The sequence below is a fragment of the Megachile rotundata genome, chromosome 3 (genome assembly GCF_050947335.1).
Source record: "Megachile rotundata isolate GNS110a chromosome 3, iyMegRotu1, whole genome shotgun sequence".
NCBI classification, from domain to species: domain Eukaryota; kingdom Metazoa; phylum Arthropoda; class Insecta; order Hymenoptera; family Megachilidae; genus Megachile; species Megachile rotundata.
In genome coordinates, this window is record NC_134985.1 from 10,961,868 (window position 1) to 10,975,323 (window position 13,456).

At 29.3% G+C, this 13,456-nt stretch overlaps 2 protein-coding genes across 4 annotated transcripts in view; one reads left to right on the plus strand and one right to left on the minus strand.

The window, feature by feature from the left end:
• Positions 1-13,456, plus strand: part of LPCAT (lysophosphatidylcholine acyltransferase) — a 71,613-nt gene that overhangs the window by 15,380 nt on the left and 42,777 nt on the right. For 2 of the 3 annotated variants that reach the window (XM_012282431.2, XM_012282432.2), the window contains exon 1: positions 10,279-10,748. The exons of the other annotated variant lie outside the window; for it this stretch is intronic. In XM_012282431.2, coding sequence (XP_012137821.1) covers positions 10,623-10,748 — 126 coding nt within the window. In that variant the 5' untranslated portion in view covers positions 10,279-10,622. Of the gene's footprint in view, positions 1-10,278; positions 10,749-13,456 lie in introns of those variants that run through there. 3 annotated transcript variants of the gene reach the window in all.
• LOC100878666 (uncharacterized) lies at positions 3,314-5,593 on the minus strand. The gene is made up of 5 exons (XM_003701963.3): positions 5,063-5,593; positions 4,776-4,911; positions 3,777-3,934; positions 3,598-3,710; positions 3,314-3,540 (listed from the first exon to the last, which is right to left on the minus strand). Exons 1-5 carry the CDS (start codon positions 5,206-5,208, stop codon positions 3,494-3,496), a joined length of 600 nt encoding a protein of 199 aa, XP_003702011.1. The 5' UTR covers positions 5,209-5,593; the 3' UTR covers positions 3,314-3,493.

Here is a 13,456-nt window from a genome sequence, read left to right on the forward strand (position 1 = left end):
GCGACCCTCCTATTGTTAAGAATTTTCCAAAAAATGAAATTAATGATGTGAGTGCAAGTTAACCTCTTCCAAAATTTTCCCTAGATCCATAAATTCGCTCTTGAATTTACTCTGTCTATGTACCGGTGTTTCACCAGCGATCAAGCGACGAAATGTATGAAGACCGTAACTGACAGGATAACTGATGCATCGATCATCGAATTTGAAATGAAATTAAATAATTGCTGTGAAAAGAGGCTGATGTCTAGACACGTTGTTATCACGGTCCATTAACCTGTCCATCTTCATAAATATTTACAATAAACATTTGCAACGAGATAAACAATGATGAGTCAATGAACTTGCACTTTCCACGTATTTCAAAATTTGAATAAATTAATTTTTGTATAAAATTACATAAAATTTTACATGAAAGGGTGTAGTAGGATAAGGTAGTCAAATGTGCTCTTGAGTCAAATGAAAAACTCATCAGTCGGTAGTATAACCAAAAAACATACTCTGGTTTCCCTTTAAATCATTAAATCTTTAAATCTTCTAATAAATAAATATATCTTTAATAAATAAATAAATATATCTTTTAATAAATAAGTAAATATATCTTTTAATAAATAAATAAATAAATCTTTCGCCATTTGCTAAAGATTTCCGTGGAGGGGAACAACTGATTAGTCTATAGAGTAAAACATCTCACAGCAAGTTTCAACCCCTTATCTCATCCGAGGGGGTAGTAAAAGGAAAAAAAACGAAATTCCGGTTTTTGACCTATTTTGCGTATTTAACGCTAGAACTAGTAACCAGTGAAAATGACTGGTTTCAGATTTCTCTTTTTATATTGCAAAATTTTATTGTCGTGATTTTATGGAAATGTCTGTCATATTTTGTTGAGGTAAAAACTAGTTCTATATGTTACTTGCTGCTTTAGTATTTATTTATTTCCCTTTTCATTTTATTTTTCATTCTTCGATAAACGAGCATTTAATTCCAGTAGTTCTAGTGTTAATTTCGTAAAAAAATTCTATAATATGCGCTACGTGGACCTCAATGTCTTAAAATTTGTTCAGAATTATTTTACGAAATTAAATAAGCAAAAACCGAAATTTCGTTTTTTGCCTTTTACTACCCCTAATAAGGATAAGATAGGGGGTTGAAACTTGATGTCTTTTTTTGGATATGCTACCAACTAACGTATTGGGTTTTCATTTGTCTCAAAGATACATTTGACTACCTTATCCGTTAGACCCTTTATTATCCCTTTGCGCTCGAGAGGCGCCATTCGATTTAATACAATAATTTAAAAGAAGCATTATTTAATTAATTCTATAATAATGCTTATGTGATGTATAAATATGGTAAAATAGACAATAGTGGAAATTATTAGTAGAGAAATAATAACTTCAAAAGAAGTCATTTAACATTTTAATTAATATTTTAAAGTTGCTGTTTGCAAACAGTAAAATTATCTTCGAGTGCAAAGGGTTATCATTTAGTAGGTTAACCCCTTGCCGTACTTTGACGAATCTCACTCGTGACGCATTTAGAAATCAAATGAGACAAATCTTCCTAAAATTTTTAACACTCTTCAACTTGAAATTTACATTCAACAATAATTTGCATAATTAAGAATCGCTGAATATAATATGCTCACATTTTAATTTTCTTTATTTGTTTTAACATTATAGCTAAGAATAAGTTAGTTTTGACTGACGCATCTGATAAATAAATTGTACGGCAAGAGGTTAATAATGTAACTATGTAATTTAGTAGGTTAATAATGTAACTATGTAATTTACTAGGTTAATAATGTAACTATGTAATTTACTAGGTTAATAATGTAACTATGTAATTCAGTAGGTTCGATGTATTCAGATTTTATCTGCATACGTAATTATATTGAAGATTCTTCTGCAAGATTAAGTAGAAGCATTTGACCTTTGCGAAAACTAAATCGATAACTAGCACGTGTATGGAAAAATTTCGATCGTGACACGCGTAATGGGAGAAAGAATTTTAATTAACGAAAAAGCGAAGTTAAGTAACGAAGAACTTTTTCTATTGATATTAGTTTTATCGTGCGAAGTTGCTGTTCGGTAAACGGTTGTTTCCTTCAATTATAGACTATTCACGTTACGGATCAGTAAGAGGAAGGGAACTAACCAGTGACAGTAATGCAATAATCGGTAATATTGTTTCGTGCACACGTTCGTTTCAATTAAACGATGTACGTTGCTGTCGGGCTACGATTAAATTCTTATGATCGTAATATGAATACATTTTTTTTGTAAATAATTTGAAATATAAAGATTTGTATTATATGTAAAATTTTACGTAAATTCATTTTTCCAGTGTTATTTAAGAAAAACATTGTGAACACTTTTATAAGAATTTATAAATTCACTTCAGGACGTTTTGATGTAATTTTTTTTTAATTTTAGTATAGTTATTAAATATAATTTTTTTATGTCCCAAAAAAGACTGCAGCTCTCTTTTGAGCTTTCATTAATAATTTCTTGATAATTTTCTAGTAAATTTATTCTATATTTTACAGAAGGGTTGCACTATAAATTAGCTTCGTTCAAAAATTTGCAAGAATCTTGAATTTCAAGGTTTATCAAAGAACTAATTGAAATTTTCATTCAATAAGATTAGTCTGGAATCCTCAATTATAATAAATTGTACAAAAATCTTTTTACTGCCGTCACTCGGAAAGAAAGCATTCGTTGTTTCAGTAGAAAATCCCGCTTTTAGTCAGACAAGTAGAACACGTCAGCGTACTCGACAGCCTTCGCTTGTAGCACATACCTCACGTGGATTATTATTCGTAATTGTATTTATAACTGTGTCGGGCATTCTTCAAGAAATATATTAAAAAAATGATTACTTGGGAAATGCTTCTGCTTTAATATTTATTTAAAGGACATTGTCTTTATTCGAAACAATAGCAAAATATATTATTTTGAATATAAAATTAATATTTTTTTAGATTGCTTTGTTGTTTGATTTTGAAATTAAGTCATTTTTTATTTTGTATTTAAATCATTTTTCCAATATCTTCGAATATTTTTATACCAACTAATAATTTAATATTTATACTGTTAATAATTGCATTAGATATACGGGAATGAGTGCTATAATAAAATCATTTAAATAATAGGAAGTTAAAAATTCATTGAATTATTTATATTATATTATTATTACTTATATTTGTATTTTATTTTTAAATGATTTAAATAACTCAAATAATAAATTATTTGAATACCATACAAAAGATACTTTTCCTGTACTTTTTAAAATAAAAATAATAAATTGTTTGAAATTACTTTACATTATTTTTATTTTATACCAAATAAAATTCAGGTATAATTTATTGTATATGAATTAGTATATTAAACATTTTTTGATCGTTAATATTAATAAATACAATAGAAATATTTGTATACAAAATTTCATTGTACAATGCTTTTTTTATAAATTGATATACAAATTCGATAAAAGTTCAGCGAGTATTTTCTTTTGCTAAGAATTGCGTGAAACCAAGTATTCCTGAAACAAATAATCAAAATTAGTCATAAAAATTATTAATTATAAATAAATACTTACTATCTATGCGTGCTCTTTTGTGTCTGTCCTCAACGAAAGATTTACTCAAATTTTCAATCGTTTCTTCGTTTTTGTAATCGAACTCTTTAACACTTTGATTAATCGAAAGGTATCTATAATTTTTGTAAGTTCAAATGAGAGAATGAGAACTGTATGACGTATCTGTGATTAAAGGATACATTTCGTGATAGTAATTAAAAGCGTCAACACCCCATTCTAAGAGTAAATTTAATCTCGGCCTGTAGGGCGTTCCATTAATTAATTGCTGCATTGTTTCTTCGTCCGGTGAAACTTTACTTCGAGCACTTTCTAAATTCCTCAATCGATTTTTAAGATCCTAAAATAATATTTCAATTAGTTATAATCGTAACAAAATATTAAACATTTAAAATTTTGTAAACATCTTTTAAACATTTTATTTAATAATATAAAATAATAGATATTATTATAAAAATAAAATTATAGATGTTATGAATATTGTATTTTAATAATATTATTAAATTTAATAGCTTAAGAACTTAATTAAATTTCATATTATTATTAGAATATTATATTCGTTATATAATAATTATAATTATAATTTAAAATTTAATAACAATATTTAATTAATAATATATTGTATAATATTATTTCATATAAAATTACAGATGTTATGAATATAATATCTTATACAAAAATATAGAAATTATAAATACTATACATATTGTTTTACATATAAAGTGTCTCGTAACTAGTGTTACTCGTTACTTGAAAGGGGTGGTAGAGGACGTCATTTTGAACAAGATTTTCCTTTGAAAAAATGGGATTTGAAGTTTTGTTTTTGAATTATTAAAGAAAAACACGGACCAATCAGAGTGCGAGGATTACGCGCGCTCAGACGCGAGAGCGAGAGCTCCGAACCTTGCGGCTGAGCGCGCGTAATCCTCGTGCTCTGATTGGTCCGTGTTTTTCCTTAATAATTCAAAAATGAAACTTCAAATCCCATTTTTGCAAAGGAAAACTTTATTCAGAATTACGTCAGCTACCCCCTATTTCAAAGGCTTACACTAATTGTAAGACACCCTGTATATTTGTAAATATGAAACAATTAAAATATACTGTTTCATAATTACTTTAGTACTAATATTTACTTAAGAAAGAAATGTTTTAAAAAACTAGTAAATAATCATTTTATATACCTGATTAACATTATTGAAGCGTGTCAGAATATCCATAATCAGTTCAAGCTCGTTGTTAATTCCCATAAGGATTTTAAAAATCAATCTTTCTCGCACTTCGTCCATTTCACAGAGTTCTGCGTCATCGACCTCTTTGCTGTAACAGAACGACATCTGACGGTAGATCAACTTACTAAACATCGAAATTTACTGAACATCGAGTTTCTTCTCTAACAATCGTTCGTACTAAACACAGAAACCTGTCGTAGGTGAATAACACTCACAAAAAAGTGGAAAGTTGACGTTACCTTGTTATAAGTCGCAGTTGTTGTGATTGATTCTTTAAGGCTTGCAGAGGTCGTTCAGCTTCTTCGGACAGCTCTTTCCATTTGTAGTCGACTTTCTCCAGCTGCGAGAAATAATTAATCAAACATTTCTGCACTTCTTTTGCCATGTTTATTATAGGTTATTCCTGAATGAGTCGCGCGCCATGTGTTCCTGTGAGGAAACCAGAGTGCACTGGGTAATATAAATGTTATCGACACAGGAGAAATTATTTTTTGAAGTAAGTTGATGGAACGAACATTCATAAATGTGTATGGTTTCTGGTGCAATTGGAAAGAGAATCGACGTGAGGTTAGCTAAAAATATAGAACAAAATTTGTTCTTGTGCTTCACTTCCGGGAAAATTGAATTTAACATTTTTTGAGTGTTTGTGAAAAGCTTGTTTATAACGGGGAAAGTGACAGAGTTAAGTTATGTTAATTCTAATTAATTCAGCAAATATATGCGAATGAATGTAATAAATAATATTGCTAGTATATTAGTCATTGTCAATTATTATGTATATTATTTACGTATATTATTATCGACTGAAATTGTAATATACATACATTAATATCTACATAAATAATATTATGAATAATGGCCCATAATAAATTTTAGTGATCAGATTTGCTTAGTAATATACATTGATCGTTACGTTAATGAAAATCTAACTGCACCTGTCACTTTTCATGTTGTCTACTAATTTTTGTACAAATATTTCAAAAATTCAGTTTTCCGTATATTTTGCAAAATTTTTACAGAAATCGAAATTGCATTCGAACAAATTTTGTTGCAGATTTTGATATTATCTTTTTTCTGTAGTTTTTAACGTTTTTGGTTGTACCACAAGATCGATAAAACCATGTATTTGCAATTTTATAATAAAGCGATAATTATAGAAAAAAGCTTTTTGTCAGGATTTGTTGTGGAGATTGTCAAAGTGTAGAATATGAGTTAATTTTAGATGGATTGTGATGAACAATAAAATATGAAATATCTAAAAATAGTGTGACGATATTTTTTATTCAACTTCCTCTCCCTAGTCATCTTAAAATATGCATTGTAAACAACACTATGAAAAATATGTTGTTTTGACAGTGAAAGTTTGGTGTTTTGGAATTTTTTACTTTTTATCTTGAGACTTCAATATTGAATTGAACGAATTTTGGATTTGGGGAATTTAGGGATTTGGAAATTTCGGAATTGGGGAATTTAGGGATTTAGAAATTTGGGAATTGGGGAATTTAAGGATTTGGAAGTTTGGGAATTGGGGAATTTAGGGATTTGGAAATTTGAGAGTTGGGGAATTTAGGGATTTGGAAATTTGAGAGTTAGGAAACTTAGGGATGTGGAAATTTGAGAGTTGGGGAATTTAGGGATTTGGAAATTTGGAAATTGGGGAATTTAAGAATTTGGAAATTTGGGAATTGGGGAATTTAGGGATTTGGAAATTTGAGAGTTGGGGAATTTAGGGATTTGGAATTTTGAGAGTTGGGGAATTTAGGGATTTGGAAATTTGAGAGTTAGGGAACTTAGGGATGTGGAAATTTGAGAGTTAGGGAACTTAGGGATTTGGAAATTTGAGAGTTGGGGAATTTAGGAATTTGGAAATTGGGCAACTGGGGAATTTAGGGATTTGGAAGTTTGGAAACTGGAGAATTTAGAGATTTTAAAATTTAAGTACTGGAAAATTTAGTTTAGTATTTAATGTGTTACTAATTTTTTTATTGTTAAAAATATTTTGAGACTGTAAAAAACAAGGTCTTTCTAAGACTGCAAAAGTCGCTAGCTGAAAATATAGTCTTAGAAAACTATCTTAAAAATATTTTACAAAATTCTTGTATCTTGTCAAACATAAATGAATCGTAAAATTTGCTATTAATAAAATTATTCAAAATACTTTTCGCCTCTTGTAACTATAACTTCTCATTTTACTTTTACATTACATCAAAAATTCGCAGTATTAAATAATTATTCTCTAGACAATTATTACAAAGAAAATACGTCTATTTCTTTATAATTGTCGTTTATGACAATCTAAATATTTCTTTATCTAAATTACAGGTATGAAAACAGATCCAAATAGCCTTCTATCGTTTCAATGTTTTCACTCACCGTACTTGAACTTTCATTTCAAGCAATAATTTCTAATGTCTCATTGCTTTTAAAAATATTTCAACATTTTTACTCATTGTCGGAAGTAATTTTACTTCTTGCGCGCTTTCTAGTACAAAAAATACGAGCCTCGTTATCTTGGAAATCAGGCTCGTTAATCTTCAACTAATATTTTTATTCAGTGCTTGTTATAATTATTGAAAAATTCATTAAGTGCTTCAATAATACATTTAACATTGTATATACATAGTATTAAACTACATGTTATCAGCAACGAATAAATTATTTCCGCCGGCTAATTATAAGATATCTCATACATTATTTAATGACTTGATATAGTTTATTTAATTAATAAAAATTTAGGTCATTTATGAGTATTATTTGCAGCTTACTGTTACTACAGTATACACCCAAAACAGACACTTTGATTGCAACACAAAATCGAAAATTTCATATAATTTTTTCGTTATTACAATATTGTTAGGATTAAGTTTGGAAAATTAACTACGCATAACTGTAACTGTAGTACGCGAAGATTGCGTTCGGACACGCAATGCGTACTTTATTTGTTTTGGCCGTTATTTCTAACAAATATAATTTGAAATTATAAATTATTGTTAAAATCATTATAAATTTAACAACAACTCATGAGCTGTAAATCAAGCTTGAATATAAATAATGTAAATAAAGCTTGATTATAAATCTTATCACTTCAAAATAGATTAAAGATGCAATTATTTTTTTTTTTAATTATTGTTAAAATCGTTATAAATTTAACAACTCATGAGTTGTATATCAAGCTTGAATGGAAATAATGTAAATAAAGCTTGATCATAAATCTTATCACTTCAAAATAGATCAAAGTCCCAATTATTTTTTTTTTAAATTGTTGTTAAAATCGTTATAAATTTAACAACTCATGAGTTGTATATCAAGCTTGAATATAAATAATGTAAATAAAATTTGATCATAAATCTTGTCACTTCAAAATAGACCAAAGCCTCAATTATTTTTTTTTAAATTATTATTGAAATCATTATCACTATAAATTTAACAATAACTCATGAGATGTAAATCAAGCTTGAATATAAATAATGTAAATAAAATTTGATCATAAATCTTATCACTTCAAAATAGATCAAAGATGCAATTATTTTTTTTTAAAATTATTATTGAAATCATTATCACTGTAAATTTAACAGTAACTCATGAGATGTAAATCAAGCTTGAATATAAATAATGTAAATAAAATGTGATCATAAATCTTGTCACTTCAAAGTAGATCAAATCTGCAATTATTTCTTTTTAGTTTATTTATATTTTAGAAAATACAGTGTAGCAAAAGGTTTAAACCTTACTATCAATGATAAGATAGCTCTATAAAAATATTATAAGTATGTCAGTAGAATAAAATGGTACAAGTATTCCTACGTTTTTTTATGTTGTAAACCAGAAATTCATAAAGTATCTTTTTCGGATCAGGAAATGATCAAAGAAAGTAGAACAGAAAAGTGTAACATTCTAGCGGACTACTTTGTAGATTAATAAAAAACGAGTTGATAAAAATAATATAACTAAATTATTTTCGATGTAGTTAAAAGATTTTCATTACCAATATGAAGAAATGAGATCAATGTTATATTGCAGATAAATTATGAAAAACTATTTTTGATGTAGTTAAAAAATTTTCATTTCCAATATGGAGAGATGAGATCAATGTTATACTCGAGATAAATTATGAAAAATTATTTTCGATGTAGTTAAAGAATTTTTATTTCCATGAAGAGATGAGATCATATACTCAAAAGGGAAAATATTTTGTAAAATGTATAAATAATGATAATTTAATAAAAGTAGTAAGACGAAAGATAATTTAATAAAAAAAGTAAGACAAGATAATTAAGTATATAGTAATAAATAGCATTATTCTGAAAAAACAGAAGAAAGATTATAATTGCGGAAGATAAGAAATTTTTTTAATATTTATTAATCATGAAATTTATTATTTATTTCTCTGATAAAATAAAAACATGTGGTATGTTACTTTACCTAGCACATTTACACAGAATCCAAAAAAAGAATTAATTCATTTAAAAACATTCCACAAAAGTTTGTATTCCTCGAGAGATTAGTAATGGGAATTCCGTCATTGTTCTGCATTACTCAATTGTACATGCATCAATAAATTTTGTAAATCAGTCACGTTTTATTAAAATGAAAGAGAGGGGGCACTGGACAGCGTATAGCCGTCCCTGGCACAATTACCGCTTCGCTTGCACAAGTAGGTTAGACGGAGATGACCGACTGTTGGGAATAGGAAATTTTGAAAATTAGTAATTTGAGAATTTGAGGAACTAAATATTTGAAAATTAGGAGTTTAGAAGCCTGGACAGGGAAGTTTTGAAAATTTAAGATATTTGGAATTATTGAAATTTAAAAGTTGAAGTGTTGCGAAATTTGAAAATGTAAGAATTTGGGAATTTGAGGATTTTGGAACTTGAGAATTTCAGAATTTAAAAATTTAGGGATGTGGAAATTTAAGTACTTGAAACTCTAGGAATTGGGAATTTAGTAATTAAGAAACCAGAGAATTAGAGAATTTGCAAATTTCAGAGTTTGGGAATCTATCAATATAAGAATTCGAGAATTGGAAAATTTCAGAGTTTACAAATTTAAGAATTCAGAAACTTGGAATTTGAGGACATTTAAAAATTCCGCTATTTAGACATTTTTAAATACCTTATTTATTAAATATCATATAATAATAGTAATTATAATAATATTGTATAATAATACCAATATAAGTAATAGTAATCATTACTAGTAGTAAGTAATAGTAATTTTACATAATACTATATTATTATACTCTGTTATAGTTATAAATTTTTCATACAAATATAAATAAATTTCGTAAATTAATCATATTTCACAAAATTTAAAAAGAAAGGGGCGTTAGAGCGTATATTCGTCCCTGACGCTTCCTCGTGCAGCTCCGCTCGCTCAGGGGGAGTTTGACGGAGACGCCCGAAGGAACTTTCGACAAGGCGGCATGTTGCGCACGCATCTGACAGTACCCCTTGCGCGCTCGGTAGGGTTCGGTAACGGTCGGAGTACGTTTGGCCGGTTCGTTTGGAGCGCGAGCACAGTAGACCGCCGACCGACAACCCCTTCGCGTGCGACGATGTTGCGTTGCGGCTGATCAAACCCCCTTTTTTTTCTTCGCGGTTTTTTTATCCTCTATCTCGTCTGGAAGGTTAACAGTGCACGAATCTCGAGATATTTCACCGAAAACGTTTCGCACTTGCCGACACGTTATTGACGTTTTGCAGTAAGCAGTGTGTGTCACGTCGGGCCGTGTTAAGTCACATTTCGTTTTTCCTTTACCCTCTTTCTCTCCCTCTATCCCTTTCCCTCCGTTGAAAAAATATGGCTGAAGTCAATGGAAAGTTGCGGAACAAACACGAGGACATTGATGCTGCGTCGCTCGGCACTGACATACTGAATCCCTTCGTGCATCGTCTCGAGCTCGACACAACCTATGACAAGCTCAAGGTTAGTAGCTCTCCGAATTTTCCTGCGTACGAAAATCATCCCGGGATCGATGCTCGCGCGGCTGAGTGTTTTTTAGCGTTGACCGAGGGCGGGGCGGGGAATTTGATCGCGACCGAAACATGCACGTCTTTTTTCTGTTAGACAACCACCATGCCTTGTGTGTAGAGTTCCTCGTAAAAATAGAACGTATTTTTACCCGTATGCTCTACCGATACTCGTGTCTACCGTTCCAGCGCTGGACTCTATTTCGTCAACATTTTCGGGAGGGCATCGCGGACAGTTACGTAAAATCGTGTCGCTGGTGCAACTCGAAGCATTTCAGTTGATTCGAGAAATTATTTGGGGTTACTTACAATGGCATATTTGTTTCTTTCGAGAAATATAGTTCGTAAGATTGGCGTTGATATTAACACTGGCGACCATGAATATGGAACATCCATATTGATGCATCACTGAATACATCGTTTTACGTAATATTTTCATTAATGTGCTCCTGATCAATTATTGAACATAAAAAAGTAATAGAAACAGGAAATATCGAAATTATATACTACTCGAAATGTTGAAAGTTTACTACGCAAAGATTGTCAGTGTGCTAGCATATTTTGCTTAGTATGAATGAAGTATTTACGTTTTATTTAAAATAACACAGACTCCGGTAGTTCGCTAAAACTCCGTAAGGGAAGTGATTGACTCTCGCGTCAAATCGATAACCGATGTATGCATAATTCGCATAGGTTGTAAAATGAGTTACATAAAAATAAGAATGAAATTATTGACAAAGAAAGTATTTATATTAACGGATGTGCAAGCGTCTACCACGTGGTTTGTGACTGATCAATTTCATCGATCTCGTTCGGTAGCCAACAACGTATCGATAGTTCGTGCTACTCGTGATATGCATTGACGTGACGATAACGCCGAAATATTCTTTTGCCCGACACGTGTGCTAATTAAGCCGTCTACGCTTCCGTTTCGCAGCTACGTGCGAGCGCATCACTTAAACACGCTCTGAAATGCACCTTTTGAAAGGAGATTTGAAAACGTGCCGACACACACGATTCCTTTATAATGCTGATCGCATTTATTCGTGATCACCATAGAGCTTGAGAATAACATACACTGTTTGAGATTCTTTGGACGCTGTTGTTTTATTTACGTTATTATCTATTTCTTTCTTTTTGAGGTGGCTATACCGCGAAATTCAAAAATTTTAATATGGGGGAATATTGTGAAGGAAGAATTACTTAAAATGGTTCTAATTGAACAGGTGTGTTTGGGGCAGTGGTAAATATGACAGATGAGGTTATTGTGTTAAAAATGGCGCCGAATAATATGGATACTAATTAATAATATAAGTAATGCGATATAATATAAACTTTAATATAATATACAAAGTCAGTAAAATATTACAACATAAAATAAGTAAACAATATAAATATTTTTTGTTATATTTTTTTATAATTAAAAATTTACCTGTTACCAAAGCAAATATGTATCTATATTTGTCTGATTTTAAATATAATTATCGTAGTTTTGGTTAACCTTGAAAGTTTACTAAAGTATTGTTTACATTCGGTCAAGTTTTAAAGAAATTTCATAATAAAGTGAGTTCGTAATATTACCATAATACTATTAAGATTTATTCGTGTTCGCATTACATTTCATATTTACACAAAGATTATGTATGAAGTTTTTGATAAAAGAAATTTGCAGAAAGCGTGAAATGTTAATTTCGCTATGTTGCAAATACGATAACGTGCTATTAAAATTACATATTTTGCTGGATATGAATGAATTGCAATATTGTAGTGAATATTTTGTTTTTTGTAATGTTTTGTTGTTACGCTATTATACAATATTGCAAATGCGTAGTAATATACATGCAATATATTTAAATAAGTTTTTGAAGTAGAAACTTTATATATAAGTAACATTTAATTATTAATGAATATTATACACATATTTTATAATAATTTTTTAAATGTTTTTTATAATGAAAATACGTATTTTTTTTTTAAATTAAACTGTTTAAATAGAAACAATTATTGCTACATTTTTATGATTGAAAGTGACATTCTTATTAATCTTTAAATTGAATAAATCACGCAGAGAAGGATTAATACGTTATCTATCTGCCGCAGCGACAATCAATGTACATAATATAGCACATTATCATGTAATCAATTACGTCAACTGAAATCTCTGATTTGACACTTTACATTATCAGTATAAAATTAATGACATCCATTCAGATCTTTTTATACTGCATATTTTTTCTCCTTTTAATTATTTGAATATATTAAATTGGTGTTGGTTACCAGTGACCGTCACAGTAATTAACGTGTTAAGGAACCCTCTTATGCTGGATATAAAAAAGTACGGAAATAAACAATTATTTATAGCAAACTGTGGATATGCAAAGCAATAAAAAGATAGAATTTTTAATAATTTCCCATAATTTATCTATTCTATCGAATGCAAATGAGACCATACACTCCTTGAAGTACTTATTAATCCAAATTTTGAAAACTTCAAAATTTATATTACAAAAATTAAAAATTTCAAAATCCGAGATCCAAAAATTCCAAAAATTCCAATTTTCGAAAATTCCAATTTCCGAAAATTCCAAATTCCGCAAATTCCAAATTCCGAAAATTCCAAATTCCGAAAATTCCAAATTCAAAAAATTCTAAATTCTGAAAATT